We start from the raw sequence: 19,119 nt of genomic DNA, 5'->3' as shown, positions 1-19,119 counted from the left end.
TTGTTTAAACTCAATCAGATTTAGGATTCAATCCTTCTTTCCTCCATGACCCTGGTGTTGATTTTGAACTCTAGGGTTTATGCAAGACCGAAAGCGTGATGGTGGGGAGGAAGTGCCCACTTCATGGGCTCTTCTTATATTCTGCACTGGCCTTCCCTGAGATGTACTGTCATCCTCTCATCTATCCTTGCTGCCACCCACTGAAGTGGCCAAGTCCCCATCAGGCCTCTAATGGCATCTTCCTACTGATACTCAATGCTGCTTCCCCTTGTTATGACCACACGACCCCATTTTCTAAGTTCTCTTCTTTTACTACTCGCCTCCTTCTCCTCAGCTTTGATCTATTGGAGGTGGGGGAAGGAGGTGAAGAACATAACATGGTCTTCTCAATAGGTAGTCTTTCCAATCTTTGTGTCTTATATCCTGGACTGAGACTCAAAACACCATTCTAGAAACCAAGAATATATTCTCCAGTTCCTTCACGGCACCTGCACTGGGGGTGATACCAGCCTCGTGTCTCAGTGTCTGCATTGAGGAGGGTCAGAGAGTTGAGGGAAGAAGGAAGCTCAGGTAATCTTCATTGATCATCCCACCTTATCCATCAGAGAGTAGTAACACTCACTGACTAGGCCTTGCAGCATTTGCAAATAGACAAAAGCTGCTTTCAAGATCTGATGCGTGGAATTCTTTTTTTTTTTTTAAATCATTTTTTTAATTGTACTTTAGGTGAAGGTTTACAGAGCAAACTAGCTTGTCATTAAACAGTTAATACACATATTGTTTTGTGACATTGGTGGCCAACCCCATGACATGTCAACACTCTCCCCTTCTTGACCTTGGGTTCCCCATTATCAGCTTTCATGTCCGCTCCTGCCTTCTCATCCTTGCCCCTGGGACAAGGGGAGTTTCATTTTATGGGCCTGTCTAAACTTTGGCTGAAGGGTGAACCTCAGGAATGACTTCATTACTGGCTAAAAGGTGTCCATGGGCCATACTCTCGGAATTTCTCCAGTCTCTGTCAGACCAGTAAGTCTGGTCTTTTTTTTTTTTTTGACTTAGAATTTGTTCTACATTTTTCTCCAGCTCTGTCTGGTACTGATGTTTGGAATTCTTGAATTCTGTGCTTTAATATTCACTTGTTTAGCATTTTTTGTTCTTTGTTTCTAAATGATGAGATTAGAGATACAGTTTTATTTTACAGATGTGGATAATTTGTATTCCCAATAAGTAAAAACCAAATTGAATTTAGCCATAACTATATTTTTTCTTATTTATATTTTTTCTTTTAGGGAGTTTGAAGTACTATAAAAATCTTTATGTGCTGTATAGGAATTTGGATCAGATAAATTCAGCTTATGTGTCTGATGGGTATCATCTTGCAAATTCACAGAATTTTTTTTTTACCTAAAATTCTTCTTTATTTTTTTCTGAAGACCAGTGCCATTATTTATTTTTATCACAAGGAATGTTTGTTGTTGATCTTCAATGTCTTTAAGGCCTTTGAAAAAGTAAAACCAAAACCAGATCATTGCTTTCGAGTTGATTCCGACTCATGGTGACCCCATGTGTTACGGAGTAGAACTGCTCCATAGGGTTTTCTTGGCTGTAATTTTTAAGGAAGCAGATTGCCAGGCCTTTCTTACACAGTGCTGCAGGGCAGGTTCAAACCACCAACATTTAGGTAAGTATTGGAGAACAAGCTGTTTCTGCTACCCAGGAACTTTTGTATAAACGTAGATACTTATTTCCTCAATATTGTAGTAGTTCAATTTTTTAAAAAATTTTTTGTTTTGTAGTCCAGTCTAATCTTTGAAGAGTGGGCTTCAGGAATGGTTTTGGTTCAGGGTTAACAGAGCATCCGGGGACCACGGCTTCGAGGGTTCCTCCTGTCTCAGTCAAACCACTAAGTCTGGTCTTTTTGCACTTTTCTCCCACTCTGTCAGGGACTCTGTATTGTGTTCCCTGTCAGGGTGGTCATTGGTGGTAGCCAGGCACCATCTAGTTCTTCTGGTCTCAGGCTGATGGAGTCTCTGGTTTATGTTGCCCCTTTGTCTCTTGGAAACTCTGGTGGTGTGGTCATTAAGAGCTATGGCTGCTAACCAAAAGGTCAGCAGTTCAAATTTACGAGGCACTCCTTGGAAACTCCATGGGGCAGTTCTACTCTGTCCTATAGGGTTGCTATGAGTCAGAATCAACTCAACAGCAATCGGTTTTGTCTCTTGGGCTAATATTTTCCTTGCGCCCTTGGTGTTCTTTATTCTCCTTTCCTCCAGTTGCGTTGAGACCAACTGATGCACCTTAGATGACCACTCACAGCTTTTAAGACCCCAGATGCCACTCACCAAAGTGGGATGCAGAACATAGTCTTAATAAACTTTGTTGTGCCAATTGACCTAGATGTCCCCCAAAACCATGGTCCCCAGACCCCAGCTCCTGCTACTCTGTCTCTCAAAGTATTTGGTTGTATTTGGTTGTGTAGAATTATTTTATTTTATCATTTTTATCCTCTATATATATATATTTTTATATTTTAGTATTAGCATCTCTTTGCTTCTCTGTGGATTTATATGATATGACCAATTTTTTTTAAGCTAACGCTATAAAGGTTGAGACAAAGATGGTAAACTAGCAGCGTTCAGCTGGATGATCAGCTGAGTGCTCAAGTCATGAGCACAACCATCTGATTGTCTCTATCCACTGCGCATGCTCAGTTCCTGGGTAGAGCATAAGGTTTATGAAGAGTAGTGATGGGAGATAACTGTGGAAACTTACATTCAGGACAGATGCTTGGGCCTTACGTGCCAGGCTAACTCCATATTCATTCAGTTTAGCATCTCCAGTTTTGGAGGGGTGGAAGAGAATAGGCCAGGGGAACGCCAGACCTGATTGTGGGATTCACTAAGCAGAAAGGAGGCCCTAGTTTAGGAGAGGGAGGGAGGTAGGGAAGGGGGTGGAGGGTGAAGGGAATTAAACTAAAGGGGTGGGAATAAAAAGTAGCAAAGGAAAGATGATGCTTAAAAGGGGAAAAAGAAAGCCTGGAGGGCCTCTCATGCCAAAGGAGGCCTGCTTCCGTCTGCTGTGCCTGTCACTGTCTCATCAGAAGTGTGGATGATAGGCTATGGCCCCAGATAATGAGCCTTTCTCAGCCCAAATTCCATAAGGAATGAAAAGTACAAATGGAAATACGTAACAATGAGCTCAAATAAAAATGAGCACTTCCTTGGTGGGAATGTAAAATGGTACAACCACTTTGGAAATCTATCTGGCTTTTTCTTAAAAAGTTAGAAATAGAACTACCATACAACCTAGAAATCCCACTCCTCGGAACATACCCTAGAGAAATAACAGCCTTTACACGAACAGATATATGCACACCCATGTTTATTGCAGCTCTGTTTACAATTGCAAAAAGCTGGAAGCAACCAAGGTGTCCATCAACGGATGAATGGTTAAATAAATTATGGTATATTCACACAATGGAATACTATGCATCGATAAAGAACAGTGACAAATCTGTGAAACATTTTATAACATGGAGGAAACTGGAAGGCATTATGCTGAGTGAAATTAGTCAGAGTCAAAAGGACAAATATTGTATAAGACCACTATTATAAGATCTTGAGAAATAGTATAAACTGAGAAGAACACATACTTTTGTGGTTACGAGGAGGGGAGGGAGGGAGGGTGGGAGAGGGTTATTTACTGATTACTTAGTAGATAAGAACTACCTTAGGTGAAGGGAAGGACAATACTCAATACACAGAAGGTCAGCTCAACTGGACTGGACCAAAAGCAAAGAAGCTTCCGGAATAAACTGAATGCTTCGAAGGTCAGCGGAGCAAGGGCGGGGGTTTGGGGACTATGGCTTAAGGGGACTTATAAGTCAATTGGCAAAATAATTCTACTATGAAAACATTCTGCATCCCACTTTGAAGTGTGGCGTCTGGGGTCTTAAATGCTAACAAGCAGCCATCTGAGATGCATCAATCGGCCTCAACCCACCTGGATCAAAGGAGAATGAAGAACACCAAGGTCGCACGATAACTATGAGCCCAAGAGACGGAAAGGGCCACATGAACCAGAGACTTATATCATCCTGAGACCAGAAGAACTAGATGGTGCCCGGCCACAACCGATGACTGCCCTGACAGGGAGCACAACAGAGAACCCCTGAGGGAGCAGGAGATCAGTGGGATGCAGACCCCAAATTCTCATAAAAAGACCAGACATAATGGTCTGACTGAGACTAGAAGAATCCTGGCGGTCATGGTCCCCAAACCTTCTGTCGGCCCAGGACAGGAACCATTCCCGAAGACAACTCATCAGACATGACAGGGACTGGACAGTGGGTAGGAGAGAGATGCTGATGAAGAGTGAGCTAATGATATCAGGTGGACACTTGAGACTGTGTTGGCATCTCCTGTCTGGAGGGGGGATGGGAGGATAGAGAGAGTTGGAGGCTGGCAAAGTTTTCACGAAAGAGAGACTGGAAGGGCTGACTCATTAGGGGGAGAGCAAGTGGGAGTACAGAGTAAGGTGTATATAAGCTTATATGTGACAGACTGACTTGACTTGTAAACTTTCACTTAAAGCACAATAAAAATGAAAAAAAAAATGAGCACTTCTTTATACTGCCCTGTATGGAAAGCAGTATCTATGTTGGATGTATATATATGAAAAGTGAGGTTTTTCAAGTAGTAGTGATTTAAAAATCAATGAATCATTTATGCCTCTTCTCGGCCTGCCTTCCAGACTCTGGCTGCTGACTCACCTACGCAGAATCTTCCTTCCCAGCCTCATCTATGTCAGGCAGGCCAGTTTTCAGGCCTTTGCAGGCCCCAAGCACACTCACATGTGGAGGCCTCAGCCGGCATCATATTAAATATATTTAAATGAATCTACATGCTGCCAGAAAGATTTAGATTTTTGCTATAAGTTTTGAAAGGGTTTTTGTTAATTTTGCTTTTGAAATTATTTATCTGTGCATAACTAATTTATAATGGCTGCGATATTTCTCCATAATCATTGTGCATACGTGGGAATTCTTGGGAAGTGAGAAGATCCAAACTAAAAATCGTTTTCAAATATAATGGAATTTTTTAAATAAATGCAAAATTGAGCAATTAATGAACATGATATAATGTTATATTTTACAGTCATTCCATTAAATTGCTACTAATTTTCAGTTGGCCATTTTATTCTAAGTATTTTACAGCCATGTTTTTTTAATAGTTTATTTTATTTTTGTTGTTGAAAATATACACAGCAAAACATAAACCAATTCAACAATTTCTACATGTACAATTCACTGACCTTGATCACATTCTTCAAGTTGTGCAGCCATTCTCACCCTCCTTTTTCAAATTGTTCCTCTGTCGTTAGTATAAATGCACTGCCCCCTAAGCTTCCTATCTAACCTCTCAAGTTGCTGTTGTCAGTTTGATCTGGTATAGATAGTTCTTCAAAAGAGCACAGTGCTCAAGGCAGACATTTTTTCTAATTAAGTGAAATGATTGTTTGGTTTAAAAAAGACTTCAGGGGATATTTTTGGTTTAAGGTTTAAAGATTATCTCAGGGCAATAGTTTTGGGGGTTTACCCAGCCTCAATGACTCTAGAAATTCTGGATTCTATGAGAATTTTAAATTCCGTTCTGCATTTTTCCTCCCTTTTGATCAGGATTATTCTATAATACAGCCATGTTTTTTAAGATATCAATTTTTTATTTTGTCTGTAAAATGCTCATAAGTCCTAGACATTTGGTTATAGTTATCAAATGGATAAAAGACAAGCACTTAGTATCTGTTTAATTTTGTGTGTGTGTGTGCACCCGTGAGCATGTGTACACGGCAGTGGGACTCATCTTTCCTTGAAGCTAGAGTTTAATTTATTTGAACTTTGTTCAATGGCCATTTAAATCTTTGCATTGAATTCGTCTGGTACACAAATGCAAGTATAGGGTGTATGACCTTTATTCGGTTTGGCAAAGTGCCATCTGATGATTAGTGAGAATGATCAGAGCTGTACATTAAGGAATTTACTAGAGAATTGACAAAACATATGAGTCATTGAATATCATAGGCAAGGGAGAGGCAGGGGTCATAGATAAGTTGAACAATGGTATCATTAACAACCCTAGGGAAGGCATAAGGCTGCTATGGATAAAATAATTATCTTAGCCAATTCACAAAATTACTTAACACATAAAGAAGTACATAAGTAAATATCGCCCCTGAAGTGATCCTAGAAAAGGAAGCAGGGGTGGTGAGACTTGGTCTCATGTACTTTGTTTTGTTTGTTTGTTTTTTAATTGTACTTTAGATGGAAACCCTGGTGGCGTAGTGGTTAAGTGTTACGGCTGCTAACCAAAAGGTTGGCAGTTCAAATCCGCCAGGCCCTCCTTGGAAACTCTATGGGGCAGTTCTACTCTGTCCTATAGGGTCGCTATGAGTCGGAATCGACTCGACGGCACTGGGTTTAGTTTGGTTTTTTGGTACTTTAGATTAAGGTTTACAGAACGAACTAGTTTCTCATTAAATAGTACACACATTGTTCTATGACTTTGGTTAACAACCCCACTACATGTCAGCACTCTCTGTTTTCAACCTTGGGTTCCCTATTACCGGCTTTCCTGTCCCTTCCTGCCTTCCAGTCCCTGCCCCAGGGCTGGTGTACTCCTTTAGTCTCATTTTGTTTTATGGGCCCTTCCAATCTTTAGCTGAAGGGTAAACCTCAGGAGTGACTTCATTACTGAGATGAAAGGGTGTCCAGGGGCCATACTCTCAGGGCTTCTCCAGTCTTTGTCAGGGCAGCATGTATGGTCTTTCTTTTTGAGTTAGAATTTTGTTCTACATTTTTCTCCAGCTCTGTCTGGGACCCTCTATTGTGATCCCTGTCAGAGCAGTCAGTGGTGGTAGCCAGGGACAATCTCATCGTACTGGGCTCAGTCTGGTGGGGGCCATGGTAGCTGCGGTCCATTAGTCCTTTGGACTAATATTTCCCTTGTATCTTTAGTTTTCTTCATTCTTCCTTGCTCCCTAAGGGGTGAGACCATTGGAGCATCCTAGATGGCCACTCACAGGCTTTTAAGACCCCAGGCACTACTCACCAAAGTAGAATGTAGAACATTTTCTTTATAAACTATGTTATGCCAGTTGAGCTAGATGTTTCCTGAGACCATGGTCCCCACAGACTTCAGCCTAGCAAATTTGGTCCCTCAGGGAGCTTGGATGTGTCTATGAAACATCTATGACCTTGCCTTGTACGAGTTGTGCTGGTTTCCCCAGTATTGTGTACTGACTTACCCTTTACCAAAGTTACCACTTATCTATTGTCTAGTGTTTTTCCATCCCTACCACTCCCCTCCCTCGTAACCATCAAAGATGATTTCTTTTTGTGTGTAAACCTTTTCAGTACAGTAGTGGTCTCATACAATATTTGTCCTTTTGTGATTGATTTATTTCACTCAGCATGATGCCCTCCAGATTCATCCATGTTATGAAATGCTTCACAGATTCATCATTGTTCTTTATCGTTGTATAAATACTCCACTGTGTGTATGTACCACAGTTTGTTTCTCCAGTCATCAATTGACGGGCATCTAGGCTGTTTTCATCTTTTTGCTCTCGGGTCTCACGTACTTTGGATATGTTATCAAGAAGGACCAGTCCCTGGAGGAGGACATCATGCTTGGTAAAGTAAAGGGTCAGTGACAAAGAGAAAGACCCTCAATAAGATGGATTGACACAGTGGCTACAGCAATGGGCTCAAGCATAGCAACAATTGTGAGGATGGCGCGGGATCCATCAGTGTTTCATTCTATTGTACATAGGGTTGCGATGAGTTGGAACCAATTCAATGGCTCCTAACAATGACAACCAACTTTGACTCTGTTTTTGGTAGCTTCCGTCCAGTCTACCCCCTACTCACGGTGACCCCATGCACAACAAAGGAAACACTGCCTGGTCCTGCACCATCCCCGTGATCCATTGCCGATTAGACCATTATGATCCATAGATAGGGTTTCTACTGGCTAATTTTTGAAAGTGGATTGTCAGGCCTTTCTTCCTAGTTCCTCTTAGCCTGGAAGCTCCGCTGAAACCTGTTTAGCATCGTAGCAACATGCAAGCCTCCACTGACAAACAAGTTGTTGCTGCACATGAGGTGCATCGGCTGGGAATCAAACCTGGGTGTCCTGCATGGAAGGCAAGAATTCTACCTCTGAACCCCCACTGGTTCACAACTTTAACCCCACCCAGTTTCAGTGCACCCTAAACACCATTTTAGACTGTCCCACTGCATGACCTTCTGCTGGGCCTGCTATGCTAATTTCCAAGCCTGATGAGCTTTCTTGGTATGTTTTCTCTGCTCTTGCTTTCCATCTGCCAAGTATTGCCAGAGAAAGTTACAGACCTGCGCTAATTTGGCCCACTATATAAATTCATGCAATCTGCCTCCAACTGAACTCTTTTCTGCTCTAAAAACCTTTATTAATTTGTCTGGATTCATCATTACTCTTCCAACAATGACATTTTCCTCCTTTTCTGTCCTATTCAAGTCCCCAACCCTCTACTCTCTTCTGCAATTTCACCAGATTAAATGTGATAACTCGGGTAAAGCAGTTAGCATAGTGCCTGGCATGTGTTGTATTGTTAGCTGCCATCAAGTCAGCCCCAACTCATAGGGAACCCATGTGTGTCAGAGTAGAACTGTGCTCCATAGGGGTTTTAATGGCTGATTTTTCAGATTTAGATTGCCAGGCCTTTCTCCCGAGGTGCCTCTGAGTGGACTCAAACCTCTAAACTTTTGGTTAACAACCAAGCACGTTAACTCTTTGTACCGCCCAGGGAGTCCTCGCTTGGCACATACCCATTGCCATCAATTTGATTCTGACTCACACAGACCCCATAGTACAGAGTAGAACTGCCCCATAGGGTTTTCAAGGCTGTAAATCTTTACAGAAGCAGACTGCCACATCTTTCTCCAGCAGAGAGGCTGGTGGGTTCGAACACCAACCTTTCAGTTGTCAGCCGAGCACTTAACTGCTGTGCCACCAGGGCTCCTTCACATGTCATTAGTAAGAATTAAATGAAGTTATGTATGTAAAACTCCAAGCAGGGTTTCTGTCACGCAGTGAGTGTTAAACATTAAAAAAAACATTAGCTATCAGTATTATTACTGTCATTACTATTTCAACATCCACTTACTACTTTTTTTGAGAAAATCATTATTTCCCCTGTGAGATAACCTCATTTTGTAATGTCCTCACCTCAACACATTTCAATTCCTATACAACCTCTTATTCCTCACTAAACTACTATCTATTCAAATACCCACTATACACCATGCACTGTTCTAGATGCTGAGGATATATAGACTCAGCAAAATATCTTACTTTTTCTCTGAAGATGATCACCACCTTGGATCCTTCTTCTTCCCAATCACTGAGAGATTTTGCTTCCAACCTTCCTGCCTCCCTCTTCTAGCATCTGATATGTCCCCCTCTTAGCTGGCTCCTTCTCCTTTGCTTTAAAGTGGCTTCCAGCTTTGTCAAGAACCTATTTTGATCTAACTAATTTAGTTAAAATTGTATTTCACTCTTTTATTTCCAAACGTCTTCAGTATGTGGCCCCTCCTCAATTCACTGTAATCTTGTTTCTACCCTTGCCATTTATTGCAACTACACATTCAGCAGTCCCCAGCAAACTCCTTGATCCACCTAAAGAAAGTCTCTCAATCCCCATTTTCCTTGTCCTGTTCTCAGCATGTGACACTGCTAACCCTTTCCCACATATTTTCCTTAGTTTTCATTTCCATTTATTGCAAACAATTTCAAACACAGGAAAGCACATGGAATAGCATAACCAATATATGTACCTACCACCTGGTTCTATCAAATCTTGCAACAGTAACTTTCAGATAGTGTTTAAAGACATAAATATTACAGATATAGTTGATATTCCCTGTGCACACCTCTCCAGTCTCAATCTTCTCCCTCCCTTCAATTTGGTGATGACCATGCCCTTTTAAGTTTTATATACTATTACTGCATATCCATGTAGCCATAAGCAACAGATAAATTTTTCAAACTTTATATAAATGGTATACTGTGTGTTTTGCAATTTGCTTTTTTTGCTCAATGTTATGTTTGCTTAGACTTAACTATGTTAATACATGTAGGTCTAGTTTAAAATAGTAATCAACTTCATGAATACCATGATTTATTTATTTATTTATTTATTTAATTTATTTATTTATTTATCCATTTACCTGCTGATGGGCAACAACAACAAGGTGTGCCTGACCCATGTCATGGTCTTTTTAATCGCCTCATATGGATGTGAAAGCTGGACAATGAAAAAGGAAGACAGAAGGAGAATTGATGCATATGAATTGTGGTATTGGTGAAGAATATTGAATATACTGTAAATTTCCAGAAGAACAAACAGATCAGTCTTAGAAGAAATATAACCAGAATGCTTCCTGGACACATCATCAGGAAAGACCAATTGCCAGAAAAGACCATCATGGTTAGTAGAGGGTCAACGAAAACAAACAAAACCCTTGATGAGATGGATTGACACAATAGCCAAAACAATGGACTCGAATATACCAACCATCGTGAAGATGATGTGGAACCAGGCAACATTTCATTCTGTACTGGGTATACATAAGGTCACCATGAGTCAGAACCAACTTGACAGAAACTAACAACACCACCACCTAGATAGAAGTGGAATTTCTGGATTGGAGTGTATTGCATATTCAACTTTTTCGTTGTTGTTGTTAGGTGCCGTCAAGTCGGTTCCGACTCATAGTGACCCTTTGTACAACAGAATGAAACACTGTGTGGTCCTGTGCCATCCACACAATCCTTGTTATGCTTGATTGAGCCCATTGCTGCAGTCACTGTGTCAATCCATGTGGTTGAGAAACTTCCTCTTTTTCGCTGACCCTCTACTTTACCAAGCATGATGTCCCGCTCTGGGGATTGATCCCTCCTGATAACGTGTATAAAGTATGTGAGACCTAGTCTCACCATCCTTGCTTCTAAGGAGCATTCTAGTTGTACTTTGTTCGTTCTTTTAACACGTTTGTTCATTCTTTTAACAGTCCGTGGTATGTTTGATATTCTTCGACGACACCACAATGCAAGGGCATCAATTCTTATTAAGTCTTCCTTTTCACTGTCCAGCTTTCACATGCATATGAGGCGATTGAAAACACCATGGCTTGGGTTAGGTGCACCTTAGTTCTTAAAGTGACAGACACCTCTGCTTTTCAACATTTTAAAGAGGTCTTTTGCAGCAGATTTGCCCAAAGCAATGCATCTTTTGATTTCTTGACTGCTGCTTCCATGGGTGTTGATTGTAGATCCAAGTAAAATGAAATCCTTCACAACTTCAATCTTTCTTCCATTTATCATGGTGTTGCTTATTGGTCCAGTTGTGAGGATTTTTCTTTTGTTTATGTTGAGGCATAATCCATACTGAAAGCTGTGGTCTTTGATCTCCATCAGTAAATGCTTCAAGTCCTCTTCACTTTCAGCAAGCAAAGTTGTGTCATCTGCATAACGCAGGTTGTGAATGAGTCTTCCCCCAATCCTGATGCTCTGTTCTTCTTCATATAGTCCAGTTTCTCAGACTATTTGCTCAGCATACAGATCAAATACCCAAACCAAACCAAACCCAGCGCCTTCGAGTCAATTCCAACTCATAGCAACCCTATACAACAGAGTAGAACTGCCCCATAGAGTTTCCAAGGACTGCCTGGCAGATTTGAACTGCTGACCCTTTGGTTAGCAGCCGTAGCACTTAACCACTATGCCACCAGGGTTTCCTACAGATTGAATAAGTATGATGAAAGAATACAACCCTGATGTACACCTTTCCTGACTTTAGACCACACAGTATCCCCTTGTTCTGTTCGAAACAACTGCTCTTGATCTATGTACGGTTTCCTCATGAGCACAATTAAGTGTTCTGGAACTCCCATTCTTTGCAGTGTTATCCATAATTTGTTATGATCCACACAGTCGAATGTTTTTGCATAGTCAGTAAAACACAGCTAATCATCTTTCTGGTGTTCTCTGCTTCCAGCCAGGACCCATCTGACATCAATAATGATATCCCTGGTTCCACATCCTCTTCTGAATCCAGCTTGAATTTCTGACAGTTCCCTGTTGATATACTGTTGCAACCACCTTTGAATGATGTTCAGCAAAATTTTACTTGCAGGTGATATTAATGATATTGTTCAATAATTTTTGCATTTGGTTGGCTCACCGTTCTTGGGAATAGGCACAAATATGGATCTCTTCTAGTCGGTTGGCCAAGAAACTGTCTTCCAAATTTCTTGGCATAGATGAGCGAGCACTTCCGTGCTGCATCTGTTTGTTGAAACGTCACAATTGGTATTCTGTCAATTCCTGGAGCCTTGTTTTTCACCAGTGCCTTCAGTGCAGCTTGGACTTCTTCCTTCAGTACCATCGGTTCCTGATCGTATGCCACCTCTTGAAATGGTTGAACATCGACTTATTCTTTTTGGTATAATGAGTCTGTGTATTCCTTCTATCTTCTTTTGATGCTTCCTGCATTGTTTAATATTTTCCCTATAGAATCCTTCACCACTGCAAATCAAGACTTGAATTTTTTCTTCAGTTCTTTCAGCTTGAAAAATGCCGAGTGTGTTCTTCCCTTTTGGTTTTCTTTTTCCAGGTCTTTGTACATGTCATCATAATACTTTACTTTGTCTTCTGGAGCCGCCCTTTGAAATCTTCTGTTCAGCTCTTTTACTTCATCATTTCTTCCATTTGCTTTAGCTACTTGACGTTCAAGAACAAGTTTCAGAGTCTCTTGCTTTCTTTTTTTCCTGTCTTTTTAATGACCCCTTGCTTTCTTCATATACGATGTCCTTGATGTCATTCCATAACTCCTCTGGTCTTTGGTCCTTAGTGTTCAACGCATCAAATCTATTCTTGAGATGGTCTCTAAATTCAGGTGGGATCTATTCATGGTCATACTTTGGCTCTCCTGGGCTTATTCTAATTTTCTTCAGTTTCAACTTGAACTTGCTTATGAACAATTGGTGGTCTGTTCCACGGTCGGCCCCTGGCCTTGTTCTGACTGATGATACTGAGCTTTTCCATCGTCTCTTTCCACAGATGTAGTCGATTTGATTCCTGTGTATTCCATCAGGCGAGGTCCATGTATACAGTCGCTGCTTATGTTGGTTAAAAAAGGTATTTGCAATGAAGAGGTCATTGGTCTTGCAAAATTCTGTCATGTGATCTCCAACATTGTTTCTATTACCAAGGCCATATTTTCCAACTTTGGGTCCTTCTTCTTTGTTTCCGCTTTTGCATTCCAATCGCCAGTAATTATCAATGCATCCTGATTGTGTGTTTGATCAATTTCACACTGCAGACACTGGTAAAAATCTTTAGTTTCTTCATCTTTGCCCTGAGTGGTTGGTGCGTAAATTTGAACAACAGCCATATTAACTGGTCTTCCTTGTAGGTGTAAGGATATTATCCTATCACTGACATGTCTTGAAATGTTCTTTTTGATGATGAATGCAATACCATTCCTTTTCGAGTTGTCACTCCTGGCATGCTAGGCCGTATGATTGTCTGATTCAAAATGACCAGTACCAGTCCATTTCAGCTCACTAATGCCTAGGATATTGATGTTTATGTGTTCCATTTCATTTTTGATGATTTCCAATTTTCCTAGATTCATACTTCGTATGTTCCATGTTCTGAGTATTAATAGATGTTTGCAGCTGTTTCTTCCCATTTTGGGTCGTGCCACATCAGCAAATGAAGGTCCCAAAAGCTTTACTCCATCCATGTCATTAAGGTTGACTCTACTTTGAGGAGGTAGCTCTTTCCCAGTCGTATTCTGAGTGCCTTCCAACTGGGGCGGCTCATCTTCCGGCACTATATCAGACAATGTTCCACTGCTATTCATAAGGTTTTCCCTGGCTGATCCTTTTCAGAAGTAGATCACCGGATCCTTCTTCCTAGTCTGTCTTAGTCTGGAAGCTCAGCTGAAACCTGTCCACATGGGTGACCCTGCTTGTGTTTGAATACTGGTGGCTTGGCTTCTAGCATCACAGCAACACACAAGCCCCCATAGTATTACAAACTGACAGATACGTGGAGATCGAGTTTATCAGACATTGTCAAATTGCTTTTCAAAGCAGTTCTACCAATTTACACTCGTAGCAGTGGATCAGAGTTCTATCTTTTCTACATCATCAATAGCACTTGGTGTTGTCTGATTTTTTAAATTTTTGCCAAACTGATGTTTGTGAAATAGTATCTCATGGTTTTAATTTGCATTTCCCTGAAAAGTTGCACATACTTTCATATCTTTAATGACTGTTTGGGTTTTCTTGTCTATGAATAGCTTGTTCATATATTTTTGTCAATTTTTCTACTAAGCTTCTTTCTTTTACTGATTTATAGAAGTTCTTCATATGTTCTGGATACTAATTCATTCATTCATTTAATCAGTATTTTTTGAGCATCTACTTTGTTGCAGGAAGGGCTTGACGCGCTGGAAATACAGCTATGAGCAAAACAGACAAAAATTTTTGCCCTCATGGAACTTACATTCTATAGGGAAAGATAAATGATAAACAAGTTCGATAAGTAAAATAGTATTTTTTTATATAATAAAATATAATAGATAGTAATAAATTCTCTGGAGAAAAATAAACAGGGAAGAGAAATAAGGAGCATGTTTACTTGAGGTGGAAGGATTGTTGAATTCTAATTTTAGATAAAGCAGTCTGGGAAGGCCTCATTGAGAAAGTTACATTTGAGCAAAGATGTGAAAGATATGAGGGTACAGCAGACGGAGCAGGAAGTAAAAAGGCCTTGAGGTAAGAGCGTGCCTGTCAAGTCCTAGGAACATCAAGGAGCCAGTGTGACTAAGATTAGTAGGAAAGAAAGTCAGAAATGTGATGATGGCCAAAAGTGTAGAGCCTCATAGGTCATCCTTTGTTTGTTTTATAAATTGAAAATGTCTTCTCCTAGTCTGTGGCTTGTCTTTTAACATGTTTTGAAGTACATACATTTTGAAATTTAATTAAGTTAAATGTATTGACCTATTCCTTATTGTTTATGCTTCCTAGTATCAAGTAATCATTCTTACTCCCTATTCCAAGGTCATAAAGATATTCTATTTTCTTCTGAATGTTGTAAAATTTTTCTTTTTTCACAATCAGATTTTTAATCTACCTGGAATTGATTTTTTTCCCCTCTGTGGTATGAGGTAGGGGTCTAATTTTATAATTTACACTTATGGGTAATCAATAGTCCCGGCACTTTTTGGTGGATAATCTGTTCTTTGCCCACTGATTTGAAATGTCACGTATGCTTAATATCAGCTTTCCATCTATGTGTGGGTCTGTTTTGGGGCTCTGTGTTCTATTGGTCTGTCTATCTCCATACCATACTGTCTTAGCTACTATAGCTTTAAAATCAGTCTTGGTTTCTAATCCATTGTAGAGTCTGAGCAGATAAATAACACAATTTGCTATGGATTAAATTGTGCCACCCCGCAAAAAAAGTGTGTTGGAATCCTAACCCCATACCTGTGCATGTAATCTTGTTTGGAAATAGGGTTTTCTTTGTTACATTAATTATATAATATCTGAGTAGGATGAGTTCTAAATCTAATCCCTTCTGAGTTATAAAAAGAGCAGATTAGACATAGAGGAGTGCTTGTGTGGTATAAATGGTTAAGCACTGGACTAGTAACCAAAAGGTTGGCAATTTGAACCCACCCAGAGGCACCTTGGAAGAAAAGCCTGGCATCTGCTTCTGAAAGGTCATAACTGTGAAAACTCTATGAAGCGCAGTTCTACTCTGCATGTATGGGGTTGCCATGAGTCGGAATCAATTAGAAGGCAACTGGCTGGTTGGTTTGTTTTAAGACGCAGAGATAGGAATGCTTGCGGGTGGGAGGGGTTCACCCTGGACTACCTACACAGAATCACCATTGAGACCCTTATTTGTGCTTTTAGCCTCCAGAACTGTAAGAAAAAAAAAATCTGTTCTTTAAAGCCATCCACTTGTGATATTTGTGTTACAGCAACACTAGCTAACTAAGCACAGTTAAAACATTACTCTGGGAAGAATATTTTTATGACTGTGAACAAAGTAAAATGGTTAAAGGAGAGATTAAATCCAACCTGACTTATTTGGGGAAAATGCAGTAACCCAGATAGGCTATCACAAAGGCTTACAATAAAGTACTGGTGGAGAGAAAACAAGGAGTAAAAGTAATTGCGAAGAAAATATTAACGAAGCTTGTTGGCTGATTGGATTCAGAGAAATTAGGAGAGCGGCAGAAAGCACATGGCTTTGCAGTTTTAAGCCTAAATGTCTGGGTGAAATTATTATGAGTTTCGTTAGTGTTATGTTAACAATGGAATATATATTAGGTAAGAGTTCCGGGGAAACCCTGGTGGTGTAGTGGTTAAATGCTACGGCTGCTAAGCATAAGGGTCGGCAGTTCGAATCCCCCAGGCGCTCCTTGGAAACTCTATGGGGCAGTTCTACTCTGTCCTATAGGATCACTATGAGTCGGCATCGACTCGACCGCACTGGGTTTGGTTTTTGGTTTTTAAGAGGTCTGGGCCAGGGATATAGATTTGGAGGTTGCCTGCTTAGAGTTGCTTTGGAAGGGGCGCAAAGGAGGAACAAGGCTCTAAGCTTTGGGGGATTTTCCTACTTAGGAATAGAAGAAAGAAGAGGACTGGAAGAACATCTGAGAGGTAGGATAACCACCGCGGTGCGTTAAAACATTAATAAGGATTTTTTTTGACTGGATGATATAGGTCCTATTGGCCTAACACGTTGTGAGTTCCCTTACAGGTATGACTGCGTTTTTGCTTCTGTGGTCATCTTCAAAGTACCCAGAACCATTCGGGTGTCACAGGTAGCACTGAAAACGCATTCCTTGCTGGACGTGGTAGAGAAGCCCCCAGTCCGTCGGGTCTCTCCCTGCAGTTCCGCTGCTTGGCCGCAGGGGGCGGAATCTGCGGCGGACTGGAAAACCGGCGGGGGCGTGAGGCGCCGCTCTCTCTCGGGTCAGGCTCTCGGCTCCCGGCTCCCGGCTCCCGGCGCGGAGCCGTTCCTCAAGCGACGCGCAGCAGCGGCGGGCGGGGGGAGAGGACGCGGGAGGCAGCGTCGTCGGATCCGCCCGCAGTCCGCAGCCCCGCTGAGCCCAGAGGCCGCCCGGATGGAGCCGCCGCTCCCGGTCGGAGCCCAGCCCCTTGCCGTATCCGCCCGAGAGGAGGGGGAGGGGAGGCCGAGCCGAGGGTGGGGGCCGGGGGACTGCGGAATCCTGGGGACCGGGTCGGGGGACGGTGGGGCCCAGAGGCCGAGCAATGCCAGGGGGTGCGGGGTGGTGCAGGAGGCGACACCGGGGGGTCGGGCAGAGGGGCAGGAGGCTCCCTCCGCACCGCACCACCCTCCCTGGGCGCGCTTCTAGAGGAGACCCTTAACCTGTGCCCACATACTGTCGAGGGTATGGAGATGAACGGGCCCCTTCGGGAGCCCTGCGCCCTAACCCTAGCCCAGAGGAACGGGCAATATGAGTAAGTAACCACCAGATCCCACAGAGAAGGGAGCTTGCCATTACCCCCACCCCCAAACCGCGACCACCCTGCCACCCTCCTGCCACCGAGGCCATGCGGGCAACAGGTTCAGGTCCAGGTGTGAAGCGCGAGTGCTCTGTAACGACGGGGCTGTGCCCTGAATTTCCAAGCCGCTAGCTTGTGCCAGGCAGTGTGGCTTAGTGGGAGGACTCAGTGGGCAGGGAAGCAGGAAGCCTGGGTTCTTAGTTCCTGTCCCTGCAAACTGACATGTGTTGTGTAACCTTGGGTAAGTCAATAAAGCTTGCTTAGTGTCCTCATTGCTTAAGTAAAAATATGAACTGCCTTACCTTATAGCCTTTGGAGTTATAACTAGAGGAATAATTAATAAATGGGGAAGTGTTTTACAAAAACTTAAAGCGCTATAGAATTGCTGCACTACAAAAGTTAAAGACTTGCCTTTTCTTAACCCCATTCAACTGGTTCCTCCAGTCTCCCCAGCCCCCATCCCACCAAATTCAAAACCTTTCAACTCACTCTAAGGAATGCAGAGTCATTAGTTCAGTAATAGTTTTGTGGAGGCCTCACACATTGAGAGAGAAAGGGTAATGAAATCTGTAGAAGTGTAAATGACATTTGACATTTTATCAGTGTGTGTCATCTTGCAGTTTGCACATAGGAGCTCAGTAAATACTGGTGATGGATTGATGAAAAGTTTTTTTTTTAATCACTGTAGCTGTTGATCTCACTCCTTTGCTACTAACGCCTCATCTCCAAAGTATCCATGGTGAGACCACAACATATCAGAGGCCCCTATCTCTGTGCGCCCAAGTCACCTCCTGTAGGTGCCCACTGGTTTCTTGATGTCAGATTTCTCCTGAGGTTAAGTGTCGACCCCTTCAACCCTGCCATCTCCCAATATTGGATTCTGCCTAAAAACAATTTCCCTCAGCCCCCACTTTCAGAATCTCCAGACTCAGTCTGTGTCTGGCTATCTAATTTACACAGAAAAAATGTCCACTGGCCTAGCCTGTCCTCTTCTGAGACTATTAGAACCACTTTAACTGGACATCATCTGGTTCTGTGAAGTAGCTCTTCCCTGGGCCCTGCTTGGTCATTTCTGTTGATGTGGGAAATTCATGTTATTTTTCCAGTTTCCGCAAACCCTGGAAGACCAGTTTAATAAACTAAGTTCAACAGAAAAATGGATTAAAACCTGGAATACCACTGCCACTTCCAAAGGCTAAGATGGGGTGAAGAGAACAATGGATGTGGAATCCACAGACCTGGGTTGAATTCTCAGTTGTGCCACTTTTGAAATGTGACCTTTGAGCAAACCAGGAAATGTTTTGTGCCTCAGTTTCCTCTTCTGTAAAAACAAGATTATGGGGATTAAATCGAATAGCTCCTTATGGAAATGACCACAGTCTAGGATCTGGTGTCTTGGTTTTGTAGGGTTGGAACTCTGTTCAGCTAATAAGCGACTGAGCAGCTGGCCTTGAGATAAATAA

At 42.0% G+C, this 19,119-nt stretch overlaps 1 protein-coding gene across 2 annotated transcripts in view; it reads left to right on the top strand.

The window, feature by feature from the left end:
* The first annotated feature begins 17,068 nt into the window (after window positions 1-17,068).
* Window positions 17,069-19,119, top strand: part of OCRL (OCRL inositol polyphosphate-5-phosphatase) — a 52,254-nt gene continuing 50,203 nt past the window's right edge. For both annotated transcript variants that reach the window (XM_049872109.1, XM_049872108.1), the window contains exons 1-2: window positions 17,069-17,292; window positions 17,532-17,611. In XM_049872109.1, coding sequence (XP_049728066.1) covers window positions 17,254-17,292; window positions 17,532-17,611 — 119 coding nt within the window. In that variant the 5' untranslated portion in view covers window positions 17,069-17,253. The remainder of the gene's footprint in view (window positions 17,293-17,531; window positions 17,612-19,119) is intronic.

Source organism: Elephas maximus, chromosome X, assembly GCF_024166365.1.
Source record: "Elephas maximus indicus isolate mEleMax1 chromosome X, mEleMax1 primary haplotype, whole genome shotgun sequence".
NCBI classification, from domain to species: Eukaryota; Metazoa; Chordata; class Mammalia; order Proboscidea; family Elephantidae; genus Elephas; species Elephas maximus.
Note: the sequence above shows the minus strand (reverse complement) of the source record. Positions and strands in the feature narration are given on the sequence as shown.